The sequence below is a fragment of the Delphinus delphis genome, chromosome 18 (genome assembly GCF_949987515.2).
Source record: "Delphinus delphis chromosome 18, mDelDel1.2, whole genome shotgun sequence".
Lineage (NCBI taxonomy): Eukaryota > Metazoa > Chordata > Mammalia > Artiodactyla > Delphinidae > Delphinus > Delphinus delphis.
Genome location: NC_082700.1, coordinates 12,555,103 through 12,573,035, shown reverse-complemented (window position 1 = coordinate 12,573,035; position 17,933 = coordinate 12,555,103). Strand labels below are relative to the sequence as shown.

Below are 17,933 nucleotides of genomic sequence, written 5' to 3'. Positions count from 1 at the left end.
CGTGGCATGTGGGATCTTCCCGGACCAGGGCACGAACCCATGTCCCCTGCATCAGCAGGCGGACTCCCAACCACTGCACCACCAGGGAAGCCCCTCCTTTTTTTAAGAAATAAATAATTTTAACATCTTCAGCATCTAGTCCAAATGTAACTCTATAACCCTATGGACTGTTATTGGTGTTTCAAAAAGGTTAATCTGTTAACCATAGAGAATCAAACTCCTAGAAATTTAACACTGAAAGAGTTTAGAGATTAGCTAGTCCAACTTCAGCACTTTACTGATACACAAGAGATAAGGAAAGAAAAAGTGCATGTGCGAAATGTTCAGCACATTATTTATCATTGTGAAATACTAGAAACTATAAAATACTAAATCCCAACACTAGAAAGTGTACATATTTCCCCTGGACGAAATGTCGTGCAGTGATAAAATAGATGATAATGGAGACTGTATAATCATGTTGGGAAATACTAACATATTAGGTTGTATGGAGAAAAAAACAGTATGATATTGTAAATACAGTATAATTGTGTAAAAAACACTTAATGAAAATAGACTGATGTTAACTTAAGGGTTTTGTGAGTAAATTTGGTCCTTTTTTAAAATATATATATAGATAGGGGAAAAGAGGATTATCTACTTGGAAAGGAAAAAGGGTTGGAGAAATAGGAGGCAGTAATTAGGAAGCAGTTGAAGTAATCTAGGCAAGAAACAGTTGGGACCTGTATTGTTGGTGGCAGTAGAAAAGAACTACGGTTTTTGATTTTGTTTTTAACGGTGCAAATTCTCTCACTTAGAACTTCCATTGGTTGAAAACTCTTTGAATTTTTTTCCAGAATAGTAAGATGAGGCTGTGCTATGGTCTGAACCTTCTTTTACCTAGTGATGCTTTTAACCAGTCATCAAGGGATCTATTCTAGGATCTATGCGTTTATAATTTATCTTGTCATCTATCCATCCATTCCTCCATCTGTAAAACTTAGTTACTGACATAGTGCTTTTGGACCCTACAGAATTGGCTGCTACTCTAGAAAGAAAGGGTAAACTGGTCCACTGACCAGAGATCAGCAGTTGTCCTCTGCAGATGCTACGTATAACTCCTGCTGAGTAGGCTTGTAGTTCAAGTCCAGGTGATTCTCACAGAACTATACCTGTCTTATAGAAGGTCATCTCCAAGGGGCAACACAACCATCTGCCACGTGTCCAAGAAAGTGCGGCGTGGCCTTCCACTTCTCAGCCATTAGGGTGTTCTCTTAATGTGCCATAGGTAATATAGAGCCTGCATGGTGATCGATCTGTGGACAGTGAGAAAATTATAAAAGTATTAATTAACCAAGATAGTAAACAGCAACTTCAGTAGCTTAACTGTGTAGTTTTCAGTCTTATCTGTCTTAAATACCTTTACACATATTCTCAGTTAATCTTACCGTCTGTTCTGTTGCTCTCTTGGAAGACAAACATGCATGATACAGCCATGGGAGTCTTTCAGGCATCCTTAAAAGTGTTCATATGCCCATGTGTTCTGTATAACAGTTAAAACAGTCATGTTTATATTGTCTGGGTATTCTCAAACTTATCATTTTTAAATGATTCAAAATAGAATCCATTACTGTTTGTTTGATCTCTTTAGATTTTTTTTTGAAGAGTCTGCTTCAGTCTTAGGACTTCTTTAACTTCTCTTTTTAAGATAATAAAATTACCAGTCAGCTTTAAATTTCACCTGAATTCCTTGTTTACATTTCATAAACATTAGAGATGATTGTTAATATTAAAGCAGTGAATGTTTTTAAATGTCTACTTCAGAAGTTCATATAATGCTATTCTATGACTTTGTTACCTTCATTTAACTAAATAAGTCTATCCTGTAGTATGTTTTTAGATGTCTTCTAAATTCTAAGACATTTTGCCAAGTTTTAAAAATTAAAGAAAGTTCCAGTTGTTTGTAGATTATATTGTTATGCTTTTCAATATGTTAGAAATCAAATAAGTTAAAGTCCTCATGTGAACTCAACATGTTTCTGTTTTTTAAAAAAATAGCCATTATCCTAAAACAAACAAAAATGTTCTATTAGCATCCAAGCAAAAGCAGTCATGAATATTTTCATTTGGTTATTAGTAAGCTCATCTAAATCATGTTAAAAATCATTCAAGGAGAATAGTTTATAGGTATTATTTTTCTACCTTTTTTTTTTTTTTTGCGGTACGCGGGCCTCTCACTGCTGTGGCCCCTCCCACCGCGGAGCACAGGCTACAGACACGCAGGCCCAGCGGCCATGTCTCACGGGCCCAGCCGCTCTGCGGCACGTGGGATCCTCCCAGACTGGGGCACGAACCCACGTCCCCTGCATCAGCAGGCAGACTCTCAACCACTGCGCCACCAGGGAAGGCCAATTTTTATTTTTCTGTCTTTCGATTTCTGTTTGTTCCTTTCCTAAGTATAAATGCTCTTTTGGAGGTTTAATCACTCAACCAGTATTTATTGGAAATATTTTAAATGAAAGGCACTGAGCAAGCTGTTGTGAGATTCCCAAAGTATTTTAAGATGAGGTTTCTGCCCTATCTGCTTAGAGAGGTAAGACATACTTACATCAAAACATAACTAACGATTCTAGGTGATCAGTGAGAAGTGCTAGAGCTTTTCAAAGAGTTTGTTTTACGTACCCTATAGATAAGTATTTTATTCTTCCTTCCCTTCTTGCCCTATTTAATACACAAGTGAAACTGTGGTCAGGAGGTTAAAGTGAGCTTTCAAGCCTTCTTCCCTTATTAAAAGCTTTTATTAAGTTTCTGTTACTTCCTGTACCAAACACTTGGTTAAAGGCTTTAATATTATCTCATTTAAACTTTACAGTACCTTTGTGAGGCAGGCATTTCATTCTAGATGAGAAAAGTGGGATTTAGAGAGTGGAAGTAACTTGTTCAAGGTCAGCCTGCTAATCATTTTTTTTAAATAAATTTATTTATTTATTTTTTTTCTTCATTGGGTCTCCGTTGCTGCATACGGGCTTCCTCTAGTTGTGGCAAGCGGGGGCTACTTTTCGTTGTGGTGCATGGGCTTCTCATTGCGGTGGCTTCTCCTGTTGCGGAGCATGGGCTCTAGGCATGTGGGCTTCAGTAGTTGTGTCACGCAGGCTCAGTAGTTGTGGCTCACAGGCTCTAGAGCACAGGCTCAGTAGTTGTGGCGCACGGGCTTAGTTGCTCTGCGGTATGTGGGATCTTCCCGGACCAGGGCTCGAACCCATGTCCCCTGCATTGGCAGGCAGATTCTCAGCCACTGCACCACCAGGGAAGCCCACAGCCTGCTAATTATTAATGGAGCCAGGATTCAAATACAGGCCTGCTCAGCTCCGTGGCTTTTCTCCCATCATTTTTTCACTGTTGAGTCATGATTTTGTTCCATGGTGATAGAAAAAGACATGTGAATGAAGAACAATACTAAAGATTACAATAATGAAAAAGAAAATCCAGAAGGAGGAAAGGACTTTTATTTAGTAGGATGAGATATTAAATATTCTGCATAGACTCTTACTGGTTTGCTTATGTGTATATGTAAATATCATTCCATGGGTCTATTACCATAATTACAGAAAACTTTAAGAGATCTTATCTTTTTTTAATCCTAAATATGAAAGTCTTGAATTCAGTGATAGTTAATGATTTTTTTAAAGTTTGCATTGTTTAATGAATAATGGAATATGTGTCATGTTACTACTAATAATAAAATTAACGACTAATAACAATAATGAATTCTCAGATAGGATTAGACTACTTAAGTTTAATATCCAAAGTATTAAAGAACTTTCCTGTTAAAATATATTTAATCAGAAATATCTGTCATAGTTAGAGACACTGGGTTTTTGTTTCAAACTCCTTTCTAGTCTGTGACACTCTGCTGTACCTCTTCTATCGCATTCTCATTAGCTAGGTATCATACTTCAGGTTGAAATCTTAGTGTTTCATTTTTCCAAGATATTGTGGTAACTCACCTTTTTTTGAAACTGAAATGTGTTTGGGGCACAAAATATAAGGTGAATGAGATGTTCTCCTGGCTCAGAGCAGCCCTCCAACTGCTGTGGAACATTTCTGGCACATTGAAGCCCTGACTCTCACAGGCATTGTGATTCTTCTTGTCTGACTCCACCTCCAGGAAGTGAGTAACTACTTTTCTAGCCTCTGTCCAGCTCCAAGCATTAGGCGTCCTCACAGTTTCTAGAATAGACTTTGCCTGTGCAGCTAATGGAACAATGGCGTTCATGTGTGAGATCTACCCAGTCAATTAAGTATTAAGTTGCAGTTGTCTACAGCCAGGTGTTTTCAATGTCTCCTTTATAGATAAATAGAAAAGTCATTTATATTTTGTCTTTGTTTCAGCGTTCTTACTTCCGTACTCTTCTCATGTATGGGTTCCACTTTCTGGTGTGGTTCCTTTGTGTCAAAGGAATCAGGGATACACAGTGTGGGTTCAAATTATTAACTCGAGAAGCAGCGTCACGGACGTTTTCATCTCTCCACATTGAACGATGGTAGGTTCCTAACCGGAATGTGTCTGGTGTATCTTATACAGCAGTTTTCTCCAGGTAATGGGCAGCAGCCCTGTAGTCCCATAACGAACATCCAGGTTTAAACAAAATTGACACTTATATATGTAAACTTAATCTGTACCCTTACTAGTTTGGTTCTTATTTACCTCAAACCAAACATAGGGTATAAAGCTATATATTTACTTTAATTGTAGACAGTATAAATTGAGAGGCCTGAAAACATCCTGTTTCCTTAAGCTTCCTTTTTTTCCTTCAAAGGAAAAAGAAAAAGCTCAGACATATCAAAGCAGAAGAGGGTACCCACTTTCTCTCCTTTCCTTTCTTTTGCAGGAGTAAGTTCCCTCTCCTGCCTAAGACCAATCCTTGGACCTCTGCATCCCCTTCCACCTTCTAACAACCCAATCCTGTTCACTTATTTTCTCTCCTGTGTATTTAGCCTTTTCTCTCAACCACATCTTTCCCATCAGTTTTTTCAAGTTTAAATTTCTCTTGCCATTAGAAAAACACCCTCTCCATTGACCCCTGCCCCCAGCACCCCTTCAACTCTAGCCTTCTTTCCTTTCACAGCGAACCTTTTCTTGGAAAAGTGGTCCATATTCAGTGTCCCCATCTTTTCGCTTCCCACTCACTCCTCACCCATCCTCCCATCTAAACATCTAGTTACCCTCCTATGATTAAATCCAGTGGTCATGTTTAAGATGACGACTTACCGTCTCAATGAACCTGTCAGCAGCATTCGGCCTCTCTTTGTCCCAGACCTCGCCTCGGCTCCCAGCCTGTTTAGGGAATAACAGTCACATAGAAGCCTGAAACCTTGGCGTCATTACAGCCTTCCCCACAGCCCCTCCGTATATCCAGCCCATGACCGAGGCCTGTTGTTTTGAGCTTTTATGTCCCTTCATTTCTCTTCATCTTCACCACAATCCAAGACATCATCAGTTCCTATGCTGCAGTCCAAGGGGACCCTTCAGAAATTAGAAGTGATCAATCAGATGCACCTCTTCTGCTTTCCATTGCCTTTCGGTGCCTTCCAAGGCCTTGAGAGGGATACCAATAGGCAGTATCAGTATTGATATTACGGCCTGGCCCACCTGAGTCTCCATGTGCGGATTCTTCTTCTCACCACCCACTGCCCCTCCGTCAAGTTCTCCTTATCCTTCCGATCTTCGTTAGAACAACCTGCCCTCACTCTCTGTACCAGATCAGATGCCCCTGATTGTATGCTGCTGCAGTGCCATAAGCCATTCTCGTAGCACCTGTCACATCTGTAGTGTTTTATTTGTGTAATGTTTCTTTTTCTCTATTAAAACGTAAGCTCTACAAGAGCAAGAATCCCATCTGATTTTGCTTATTGTATAGCAAAGAGAGTGCCTGGCACATCATAGGTACTCAGTAAATACTGTTGAAAGAATACTTACTGTTAGTACTGGGTTCTGTGTGAATTCTGTTCATGGTGGGAGTCTGCGTAATTATTCCAGTAGATGTTCATTTTTATAGTCTCTATAACTTTCATGTGTCTATTTGCAAAGATCTGTTATCTCCGTAGAAAGAGATGTCATATAATCTTCCCAAATAACTTTAAAGAAACTGTAGTTTCAGAATTAAAATTATCAAACATGTTTTTGAATCTTTCTTTCCTAGATTAAAATTTTTTAAGTAATGTGTATTTGGTTTTAAAATTTAGATGCATGTTTCTATTATGTTAAAGAATAAAATGTATTGATAGTTAATGGACTCCAAAATCAGAGGATCTTATTTATTAAGAAGCCGCTCTAGAAATAAAGCCCTCCCTCTGCATTAGATGTTTTTCAGTCAGTTGTTATGTCTCCATTTATGGTCAAAGAGCTAGGTTCTTTGTAGTTCAAAAGGAAGGATTTAAAAATGGAGAACATTAGGGTTAGGGTTGATGACTTAAAAATTATGAAGTTTCCTTGTCAGGACTGTTATAAGTCAGGATTGTTGTAAGGCAGCATTGTCCAACAGAAATATAATATGAGACACAAATGCAAGCCATATATGTAATTTTACATTTTCTAGTAGCCACATTAAAAAGTAAAAAGAAAGGTGACATTTATTTTAATGCTATATTGAACACAATATAAATGTAGTCATTTCAGCATGCACTCAGTATGAAAAAAATACTGAGCTATTTTACATGCTTTTCTTTGTACTATGTCTTCAGAGTACAGTACATCTCAATTCAGACTAGCCACATTTCAGTTGCCCAGTAGCCAGCTACATGTGGCTAGTGTATTGACCAGCACTGTTCCAAGGTTTTATGGGATTTTTAAGTTAAAAAACATGTTTTTATTTTTTTCTTCTTTAAATTTTATGTTCATGTGCATGCCTTTTTAATTATTTATTTGCAATTTGATTGGCATAATATTGACCTGACTTAAAATTTTAGCCTCTCACATCTCTCTTTAGGGTCCAGTTATGTTTATGTTGTGCCCATAAAGGAGAACACCAAATACACATGTATCAACCTGATTAGCAGTATACCCTTCACCACAGTTATGTTTCATTTCTTTATTTAAACATCTCTGTTCCTTCACTTCAATCAAGAAAGACTAAAGAGCAGATTTGTTTTTTCTTATGCAGCATAAGTTTTAGAAACCAAATTGTGCATCCACTCATTTCCATATGTGTCTCCTTAGACGGTTTTTTTAAGAGGACTTGTTCTAAAGATTCACTGAAATTTTTCTCGTAACTTTCAGGGAATCCAAGTCAAGTAGAGTTTCTAGGTATTACAACACTTCAAGGTATACGCTGTACTGCTGAAGTTAAAAGACTACAGGCATCTCTTTGATTCCGAATTACTTGAGTATGGGTAACGTTAAATGTTAAATATAAATATGTATATAAAATCTCCATCCTCTGAACTCTACCTCACCTAAATTCTTTCCATTTAATGTTAAGGTATAATTTGACCCAATTTATGAATAATTTTTTAAATGGATTCTTTGAAATGTACTTCTAGTGAATTTTTTTTAATTTTTAATCAATGTTATTCATGTTTATAATTTAAAGTCATTCCATCAGGCTTATAACAAGAAAACAAAGTTGTCCTTTGCCCCATCTCCGTCCATTCCCCATTCCTGCTCCCTCACTCTAGTCACTTTCATCTCTTTACTGCTTGTTTGTGGTGTTTGCTTTCACATTGAAAACAATGGGTCTGCATAGCTACGTCTCAGTTTTTCAGTTTTAGATATTAATTTCCACAATAGGAAATCAATGGACAAGTATTTCGTTCTCTTAAACTCCTGTACACCCTCCACAGATATGCTCCTAATACAGTTTTCAAATAATGTTTGCTTAGCTCAGCATTGATCGTTATAGGTGGGTAAAGAGAATTCAAATTTGAGCCGTAGCATGCAGTGGGATTATACGACCCACATAGTTGTAGTACTTTTTGTTTTTCTAAAGGTAATAACTGGAGTTTTTTGCTGGCATTACTTGACCATGGATCTAACACTTGTCCTCACTCTCTGACAGAAGCATAAGTTCCCAGACACATCAGATTATGCCTCAATTCCATCTTTTTCTTGGAGATGGAAAGCCTTTCTCATTGGCTCTTTCTTTCTAGTTGTGTCCTGGCCTGCTGCAGCTCCTGTCCTAGATCTTGTTTTCCTTGGTTTCCATCCTAATTTAGTAGAGCACACCTCTCTTACACCTCCTAAAAAATATGAGAAAGACACTGCGAGACCCCACATGTAGAGACGTGCCTTGATTCTACCCTCACACTTGTTTACCAGTTAGCTGGAGAAAGAGTTATAGGTTGGAAATCCTTTTTCCTCTGGATTTGGAAAGCATTGCTCTGTTGTCTTTGGCATCAGTGTTTCTGTGGAAAAGTCAAATTCTGTCAATAATCTAATCTTGATTCCTTGTGTATGGCATGTTTTTTCCACCCCACTTTGGAAGCCTTTTATTCAGTGTTTTGAAATGTCATGATTCAGCGACTTAACATGGCTCTTTTTCATGCATTTTGTTGAGTACTCAGGAGGCCCTCTAAGTCTGGAAACCCATGTCCTTTAGTTCTGAGAAATGTCCTTTATTCATTTCTTCGATGATCTCCTCTGTCTTTTCTCTCTTCTGTCTTATAAAACAGATATAGAGCTTCCCTATTGATCCTTTCGTTTTATTTTCTCTCCCTCTTCCTATTTTTCTTCTTTTGAGATTTCCTCAATTTTATCATCTAACCCTCCTTTTAAATTTTTATTTCTGCTATCAAAACCTCAATTTCCTGCAATTCTTATATTCTAGTATTCATTTTTTAAAATCTGTTCTTGTTTCATGACTACAGTAGCTTCCACTAACACTTTATTTTCTTCTTTCCTTGCATTGTTTCTGTTGCTCCAGTTTTTTTCTTTATGTTTGTTTTTATCATTAACGTTTATCCTTAGATATCTTTAGTACGGTGCTAAAAATTTTAGCTCATCAGCAGCTGGGTGCGTGGTCCACAAACTCTGACTGATAGATTTCACTACAAATTAAACTAGTGGGGCCATTTTGTGTGGGTAACTCCCAGCTGTCACTATGTTTGGGGCTGGTCATTTTCACTAAAGTGGGATCCTTCAATTTGCTGCCTAAGAAATATGATCCTGGCTGCCAGCATTCACAGAACCGGCTGGAAGAAAGGAGAATCTCATTCAGATTTTCAGTGAGCCCTCCGGTTTGCAGCCCACCTGCACCTCCACTTACAGAGGTCACTTGGGCCCTTGATGCCTGAGCCTCGGGGGCTCTGTGGTGCCCATTAACCTGCTCTGGGCTTCTCCCTCTGCCGTTGTCTACTTTCTAGTTACCACTTGTCTAGCTACTTTCCAACGTTCACATTTTTTTTGTTGTTACTCTCATCTTCTCTTTGTTCTCGTATGGTTATCCCATCATTGTCATTTTAATTTTAGTGGGATTTCAGGAGGGAGCAGTAGGGTGTGTGTGTGTGCCATGTTTAGCAGAGTCTCAACGCACTCTTTGTTCTTCAGAAATACATCTGTTCCTGAGGTAACAGCTATATCAGGAACTGAATAACAAAAGAAAACGTGGTGACTCTGCCCTCCCCACATTTACCAAAACTCAAGAAGTCATCTCAGTTGGAGAATAACCCTTATGCTGCTTCTCTTTATTGGCATAAGGTTCCATCCAGAAGTACTTGGTATTTTAATTATAATGTTTCCTTTGGTAACAGATTGGTCTCTTATTTGTAATATGGTGATATGAACTGCAGTTTGTTTTGTTTTTTGTTGTTTTGGGGTGTTTTTTTTTAAATAAACATCTCATGTCTTCTAAAATGTTTAAGGGGAGAAGTGTATAATAAAAATAATAGTTTATAAGATGAATAGCCCTTTCAGTTTTTTTAATATAAAAAGAATTAATTTATATTTTAGTTTATCGGTGGTTTTTTTACCCCACTCCTTTTCATTCATCATTTTTATGTTGTTTTGTGTCTTTGATAAGTCACTAATTCTACATGATATATTTGGAGAAATACTTAATAATCTTGATCTGATTATTAATTAGCATTACTCAGCAGCCCATTAGGTAACTTTTTGGTTTTATGTTAAAGGAAAGTTTTAAGGGTTAATATTCAAATTATTTCCTTCTTTCATGAGTGTCACAATTCTACTTAACGGAAGTTTTACTTAGTTCTTTTAGAAACACAAAGAACACATTTGTAGGTGGTTTTATTTATCATCTTAGGTAAATATTTTATTAGGATAAGGAAAAGCATTAAATGTTTTAAAAAAAAATAGTTTTCATATTGAATTATCCAAACACTTGGGATTTAAACTAGTTGCATAATGGATGGTGGTGGTATTGTAGCCAAGAAAACAGAACCCCCAAATTCAGATTGTCTGGAATCAGGGAAATCAGATAGAAGTGGATTTTAGGCGTTTTCTTGTTTGTGCTCACATCTTAAAACCAAGCCTGGGAAGTCTGAAGTGTGTTCCATGCAGTCTAGAAAGTGGGGCATTTCATGTCTCAAGAATGAAAGCAAAACAGTGAAAGACTTCAGTGCTTTTTGAGACAAGTAAAAGCATGAAATGCAGCACAGGCAGTGGTGCTTCTCTTTTTGAGTTTAATGCCAGTGAAAGGAAGCAACTGGTTGAGAGAATTTTGTAAAAATCCAGGAAAACTTCTAAGTCAGGATTCAAAAATGTTAAGGAAAGCAGATTCGACCAAAACCAAAGGGCTGATTGAAGAGGAGCTTTTTAAGAAAGAGTCTTTCCTAGGTAGAAGGAAGGCTGAGCTGGGAATACAAGCTAGAGATGATTTTAAGTGTATGTTAAAATGAGACAACGTATCTAATTCCTATGTATATATGTAGTTATACCCACGAGGCCTTTCAGGCCAGCCTAAACTGGCTTTTCAGTTCCACCAGCTACCAGTACTGTATTGGCCAGGATGGCATTGGGGAGGGGAAGAGGGAAGGCAGGCCACAGGGACCCCGTACTTAGAAAAGAACCCTTGATTCTTTGGCGGTAGAAGAATGGAATCAAGCAGCTCTGAAGTGACTGAGAACATGCTCTCCTAGGGCTCCTCAAGGTTCTGTTTTACCAGCTCTCTGAATCTGTTGAAAATGCCATCAGTCCTGTCTCTTGAGCTAGTTAAGGTTGGGATTTGAAAACCATCAATCTTGAACATTTCCAGGATTAAATTTTCTCTTGGAGCCCAGGAGGCCGTTTTTACCTCTGAGAGTTTCTGAGTTGTGACAGAGACGCCGTATTTCTCATTTATATGTTATGCAGTGACACGCGATGTTATATTATTTGCCTTGAAGCTCCTGAACTACTTTGCTTTTATTTGACCTTATGTTTATCTGGCCTTCACTTTTACAATATAAGCTTTTATATCTGCTGTGTAAGCTTCTTTAAAATATGCCAAGGTAGAGATTTAATTACACTCTGTCTTTTTAAAAATAAATAGCAATGTATTTTCTATTTCAGGGCATTTGATGTAGAACTGCTTTACATAGCACAGTTCTTTAAGATCCCAATAGCAGAAATTGCTGTCAACTGGACTGAAATTGAAGGTGAGTATATTGTTTACATTACAGCTGATCTTAAGTGGGGGAAGACGTCAGACCATACAGTTGTCCAGTGAAGTCAGCTGGCTTTACTGTCACCCCAGCTCAGCTGTCCTAACTCAGAGGCAGTTTCATAGACAGTAAGTACTGCCTGCTAATCCTTGCCACCCTCCTCCAGCTGGCTTACTGCCTTCTGTAAGCCCATAATTCATTCTGTAAATGCCTTCTTCTCCTAAGAAGAAGTCTCTTCTTAGGGTCTTCATTAGGCCTACTGGCTTGCCTAAGCAATTCAATAAAAACTTGTACAGTAGACAGGATCATGGTGATTTCAGGCTAGAAGCAAGGTGAATAGTCTTCAGATAAACTTTATTGTTTGTAATACCAATTTTTTTTTAGTATTATTTCATTACTCAGTGAGTTTTGAGTACCTACAAACCACTGTGCAAAGCTAAATGAGGAATTAGTTGTTTTTACTCCAAATGTCCATAATCCATTCACAGCCGATTTTTAACTGGCATCTGTACATATATCCAAAAATGTAAAGATTTCTAAGATTTAAAATGTGAAATCTATCATACTTCCGAATAATTTCTATTCAGAAAAGCTTAGACAGCGCTCACTGTTTAGAATTTAAAATATATTCTATTGTTCTCCTTTGCTTACCTTAGAATGATCCTAAATTAATTCACAGTGTAGGAGCAGTTAACTGGAGACTTTTTCAAAGTCACCTCTCCCCCAGGTAAGCATGGCCTCCTCTTGAAAAGTCACTGTTGAAGTAAGCAACTTCACATGTTTAGGGACAGAAAAAGGGTAGGAACCCGTCTGGAAATCATACAAGCTCTGTAGACCTCTTGGAGTCTTGCTGAATCATATTGAGTTTACAGCAGTGTGACTAATCTCCACAGTAGCAGCCTAGACCAAAGGGGATGGAAGCAGGTGAAAGGATGCCTCAGGCTCGTTAGGATCAGCTTGGTGGATGTGTCTGTGTTGATCTGTGCCCAGCACAGACTCTATGGGAAGCTGAAGTGGGGAAAAGTAAAAATATGTTTCATTTTATATCAGTTGCTCACTTGCATTTCTCAGAGAGTTGAGTGTTAAATCTCGATAACCAGCACTTAGCAGTTTTTCTGTTAATCATCCCCAAACCCTCAGCCATATACGATCGGTGCCTCCCCACTAGAGCAGGGCCACCTGAAATTCTCACGGTTTAGATCCTCCCAAGTTTTATTTCACTTCCAGGTGTTTTGTTTTTGTTGTTTTTAGAGAAACCACTCACTTTGGCTTTGAAGATATTTAAATCTCTTATCCATGATTTAAATTAATTACAGTGGATGTGTTAACTTCATTGTGGTAATCATTTCACAGTGTATACAGCTATCAAATCATCATGTTGTACACTTTAAATACATTTCAATTTTATTTTCCAATTACACCTCAGTAAAGCTTGTGGTGGTGGGGAGAGGTGGGAAGAAAGGAACAGAGAAAGCAGCTAGAGCATTTGGGCTTCAATCTGGAAATTGTCAGTGATCGTCCTGTGGTCTTTACCACTTCACTCTACCATCCAGCATGCCAGTTACCTGAGATTGGAGGGCAGGGCAGGTCTGCTTCTGACTTACCAAAAAAACAATTCCAAGGGGTAAAATCAAGGAATATAAGCTTTTAAGACATGCTCAAGGAGGCAGATCTCATGCAGTCAACTGCACTTGGCATGTTGTCATTTGACAACCACTGGACAAGAAGATGGCCTATAGCTAAGGTGTATTTATTTTATCTGATTGAGAGCCTTTGGTAGAATTAGAATAAATGTTGGGTTTTTGTCTTGGCTTTCTTATCTCAGATTATTAATCTGTACTTGTATTATGTATAGAGGTGTATCTGATTCTCTGTAGTACATGAGATTGAAAAGCAGTGTGTAAAACATGAAGATTTGCCCCCGAAAATCATTTTTAAATGTACAAAGGAATTGTTTAACAGACATACATATATAATATAAATAATGTAAGTTAAATTAAGGTGACTAGAAGCTCACAAAGGTCGTGACTTCTAAAATACAATTTTAAACTGTTATGTTTCCTGAAAATATATTTATTTTTAATTATTTTTAAATTGCAGGTTCTAAATTAGTTCCATTTTGGAGCTGGCTACAGATGGGCAAGGACCTACTTCTTATACGACTTCGATATTTGACTGGTGCCTGGAGGCTTGAACAAACCAGGAAAGTGAATTAGGTGATTTGCCATCTTTGGTTGTATTCTTATCCATCAGTATCACATTATTTCACTTGAAATTAAAATTTTAAATAAAGCTGGAATAAAACTGTTCCATTGTATGCCTTTTGATAATTTTAAAGAATTTACTCCAGCAGTACAAATCTTTATACCTCTTTTGGACACAAAAATTTTTAAGGTGTTTGTAACAAAAGTCAGATTTTCTTTTGCTTTAGCAATTTTATTCGTTTAGATTAATTATCATTATGATTCTGAGAAATACAATTTTTAAACAGAAGACAGAAGCGATTATTCTTACTCTAAAGTGCCTTATTCTCATGAACTTAAATATAAACCACAATCATATAGGTGTTCAGGGATTTAAAAATAAATGTTTAAATATATATAAATTTATCAATATTAAACCCATAAAACTTTTTCATTCTGTAAAAGTCTAGGAAATTATGTTAAAGAAAGAATATAGGCTTGCTCACAAAGGTATCCACTTTCTCATACAGTCTTATTTATCTCCTTCCAAATTTTTCTTACTTCCTGGCAACCCTAACCTCTTGAGTTCATGTTAATAAAAATTGGAAATTCTTTATTAAAAAGAGAAAGTTTTGCGATATTAATAAATGTATTTAATAACATCAGAAGCCTGTGTTTTTGAGAAACTAAAGACTAAAAAATAGCAATTATAAAACAATGAACTCCTAAAAATAAGAATTAGATTGTTTCTGATGTTTTAGAGAAAATAATAATACCTAACATTTACTGAGCGTTGACTGTCTGCCCACCACCATTCTAAGCACTTAGTATATAATGACTCACCTAACTTTTACAATAGGAGAGGGAACTCAAGGCATAAAGCAGTCACTTGCCCAAGGTCACAGAGGTAGGAAACAGTAGAGTTGTGACCCTAGCCCACATAGTCCGGATCCAGGGCTTACACTCTTGAATGAGTATGCTACTTCAGTTTCTGACAGTATGATAACTGGGGACATGTAAGTAGAAAGTTTCAGAAGCACATGAAATACAACATTTTAAAGACAAGACTTACGTGGAAAAGTAAATAAGCTAAAGATGACTCCTCTCCAGTAGTTTAAACAACAGTGACGCTGTCACATCTGCACTAAACAAGCGCCTTGAAAACAGAAACCATTTCTTACTCAAATTAGTATTCCCAGTACAGTGCTTAGCGTAAACACTCAATATCGATCAAGTAAATAAACAAACTTCATTCACTACCAGGTTTTGAGAGCCTTTAAGTCACTTAAGTGAACAGAACAAAACAAGGCTTATGCAAGTAGAAATGAGAGAAAACAAATAGTAAAATGACAGTGAGCATTAACAAGAATTTAAAGTTACAAGCCTTGAGCCAAAAATAAGATCCTTAATGAAACTATAATAAGACAATAAAATAATTTATTGTTCTTTGTAAGCTAGTGATAAAAATGTATGTTTGAAGCATGAGAGGAATTTTCAGAAAAAGGGTCAATATTTTTTTATGTAGTTCACTCATGAGCCCTATTAAGAAAGGTTTCTGATATCCTTGATGCCAGTTTATCTTCCTAGGCACAGGTTCACCTAAGCTAACAGCGTAGTACAGACTCGGGGGCACTCTGTAAGAGAAAACATAGTTTAACTTGTTGACATTATAGAGCCTGCTAACAAAAAGAGGCAAGCAGCCACAGCAAAAGCAAAAGTATCAGCTACTATCATTTTACCATGTGCAAGGAACTGTGATAAGAATTTCATGTGCATTACTTAGCTTAATCCGATCAAACAACTCTATCATACGGGTATGATTACCCACATTTCAGAAACGAAGAAATAGTGTTAGACAAGCGATTTGCCCAAGATCACACAAGTAGCCAGTGTCATGCTTCTACTGAAATAAAAGCAGGAAATAGGATCATGGGCCATGATTAAAACTGAGGGTACAAAATCTCATCACAATCAGACAACATGACCATTTACAGTACTTTCTACCTTCTGACTTGTTCTTATAGAATATGTACACGTGGAGTTTATTTGACTCAAGATTATGTCTGGATGATGACATGTTTCTTGACATCTGTAATTCTATGTCTCTATGTAGTTGTGTATTTCCACGATTCACAGTTGATTCTCCAGTTCTGTTTTCCACTTTTTTTTATTGTTATAATTTCCTCAAGAGCAGAAACCTTGCCTTTTATTTGTGTCTCCACAGCCTCCTAAATTGTGATTGTTCAATAAAGGTTTCCCAAATGGTTAGATAATGCCAGCATTATAATTCATCTGTCCAAGAAAAAAATTACATGAATGAGGTTATCCATTTTATCGACAGCTAAATCTCCTGAAGCAGTCTTATGAGTTGCTTTGTTTTTGTGCAAACTCAAAGCCACCAAATCTACAAACTAATGATTTTATTATGTCCATCCAATATAGGACTCATTTGGAATTCACTGATTTTGAAGTAAAACTCATTAGTATTTTGATGGTCACAAAAAGCAATACCTTCCCAGATTTGATCCTCTAGACAACTACTGCCCTTCTACAACCAAACACTACAGGAAAGAATGGTGACCTCACACCTGCTGACAAGAGCCCAGGCTGAGTGGGCAGCCAAGATGCACACCCTCACAAGGCTGGAATCAGGTACCTGGACATCCTCACCCGGGCGATGTCAGAGACACCCAGCAGGGAGCAGGACTTTCCTCCCCCAAAGCCAATCCTGAGTCCACACCAGGGGAAGCTGGCCTTGCACTCCCCTCTGCAGTAACAGCAGCTCCACCCCCTCCCAGGGATGGAGTCAGAGGAGGCACTTCCTCTGGTGGCCTCGAAGTGATGAGGCCACCCCACTGCGGTGACAATGAAGACCATGTAGTGAGCCAGAACTCCTACCCCTGCCCAAGTATAATAAATAAATAGTCCCCCTTCATTTGGGTGTCAGTGGGGGCCAAGGGGAGAACCTGTACTTACACCTCCCCTGGCAATATAACAAGACGGTGCTCCCCCTTCTCAACCAGAGGAGTGTCAGCTAAAACAAGAGTTGTGAATAAGATCCAGAGTCTCAGAACATAATAAAAAAAATGTCCAGGTTTCACAAGAAAATCACTTGTTAAAGCAAGAACCAGAAAAACCTCAACTTGAATGAAAAAAGACAATCGAGATGCCAACACTGAGATCCCAGAGATGTTAGGATTATCTGACAAGGATTTTAAAGCAGCCATGACAAAAATGCTTCCACGGAATTACAAACATGCTTGAAATTAATGAAAAAAGTAGAAAGCCTCAGCAAAGAAACAGAAAGTCTCAGCAAAGGACAATATCAAGAAGAACCAAATGGAAATTGTATTTATTTATTATTATCTTTAATTTTTTTATTTTGGCCACACCATGCAGCATGTAGGATGTTAGTTCCCCGACCAGGGATAGAGCCTGTGCCCCCCAGCAGTGGAAGCATGGAGTCTTAACCATTGGACTACCAGGGAAGTCCCCCAAATGGAAATTTTAGAACTGAAAAATACAATCACTAAATAAAAAGCTTGGTGGATAAGCTCAACAGCAGAATGGGGGTGGCAAAGGAAAGAATCAGTAAACTCAAAGATAGCACAATAGAAATTAATCTGATCAAGAGAGAAAAAAACAGAAGGAAAAAAAAAAAAGGCTCAGTGAAACTATAAAAAGATCTAACAGTATCATCAGAGTCCCTGGAAGGGTGGAAAACATCCTTGAAGAAATACTGGCTGAAAACTCCTCAAACTTGGCAAGAGGCATAAATCTACAGAATCAGATTCCATATAGGATAAACCCAAAGAAACCCATACCAAGACACGTCACAATTAAACTTCTGAAAACTAAAGACAGAAAAATCTTGAAAGCCACAAAAAAAAAAAACAAAAAACTGACACCTTACCTATAGTGGGGAAACAATCAGAATGACTGAATTTACCATCAGAAACTATGCCAGTCAGAAGGATGTGGCACAATATTTTTTAAATACTAAAAGTAAGAAACTGTCAACACAGAATCTCATACTCAGCAAAAAACAAATCTTCAAGTATGAAGGGGAAATAAAGACAACCTCAGATGAAGGAAAGTTTAGAGAACTGGACACCCACAGACCTACCCTAAAATGATGGCTAAACAAAATTCTCTAAACAGAAAGAAAACATC

The 17,933-nt window shown here is 37.6% G+C and overlaps 1 protein-coding gene across 4 annotated transcripts in view; it reads left to right on the top strand.

Annotated features, from left to right (window-relative positions):
* Window positions 1-17,440, top strand: part of ALG5 (ALG5 dolichyl-phosphate beta-glucosyltransferase) — a 37,262-nt gene extending 19,822 nt beyond the window's left edge. For 3 of the 4 annotated variants that reach the window (XM_059996050.2, XM_059996047.1, XM_059996049.1), the window contains 3 exons: window positions 4,372-4,523; window positions 11,486-11,571; window positions 13,678-13,885. In XM_059996050.2, the coding sequence (XP_059852033.1) occupies window positions 4,372-4,523; window positions 11,486-11,571; window positions 13,678-13,793 (354 nt within the window). In that variant the 3' untranslated portion in view covers window positions 13,794-13,885. Of the gene's footprint in view, window positions 1-4,371; window positions 4,524-11,485; window positions 11,572-13,677; window positions 13,886-16,202 lie in introns of those variants that run through there. The other variant, XM_059996048.2, reaches the window with a different exon arrangement.
* The last annotated feature ends 493 nt before the right edge of the window (window positions 17,441-17,933 follow it).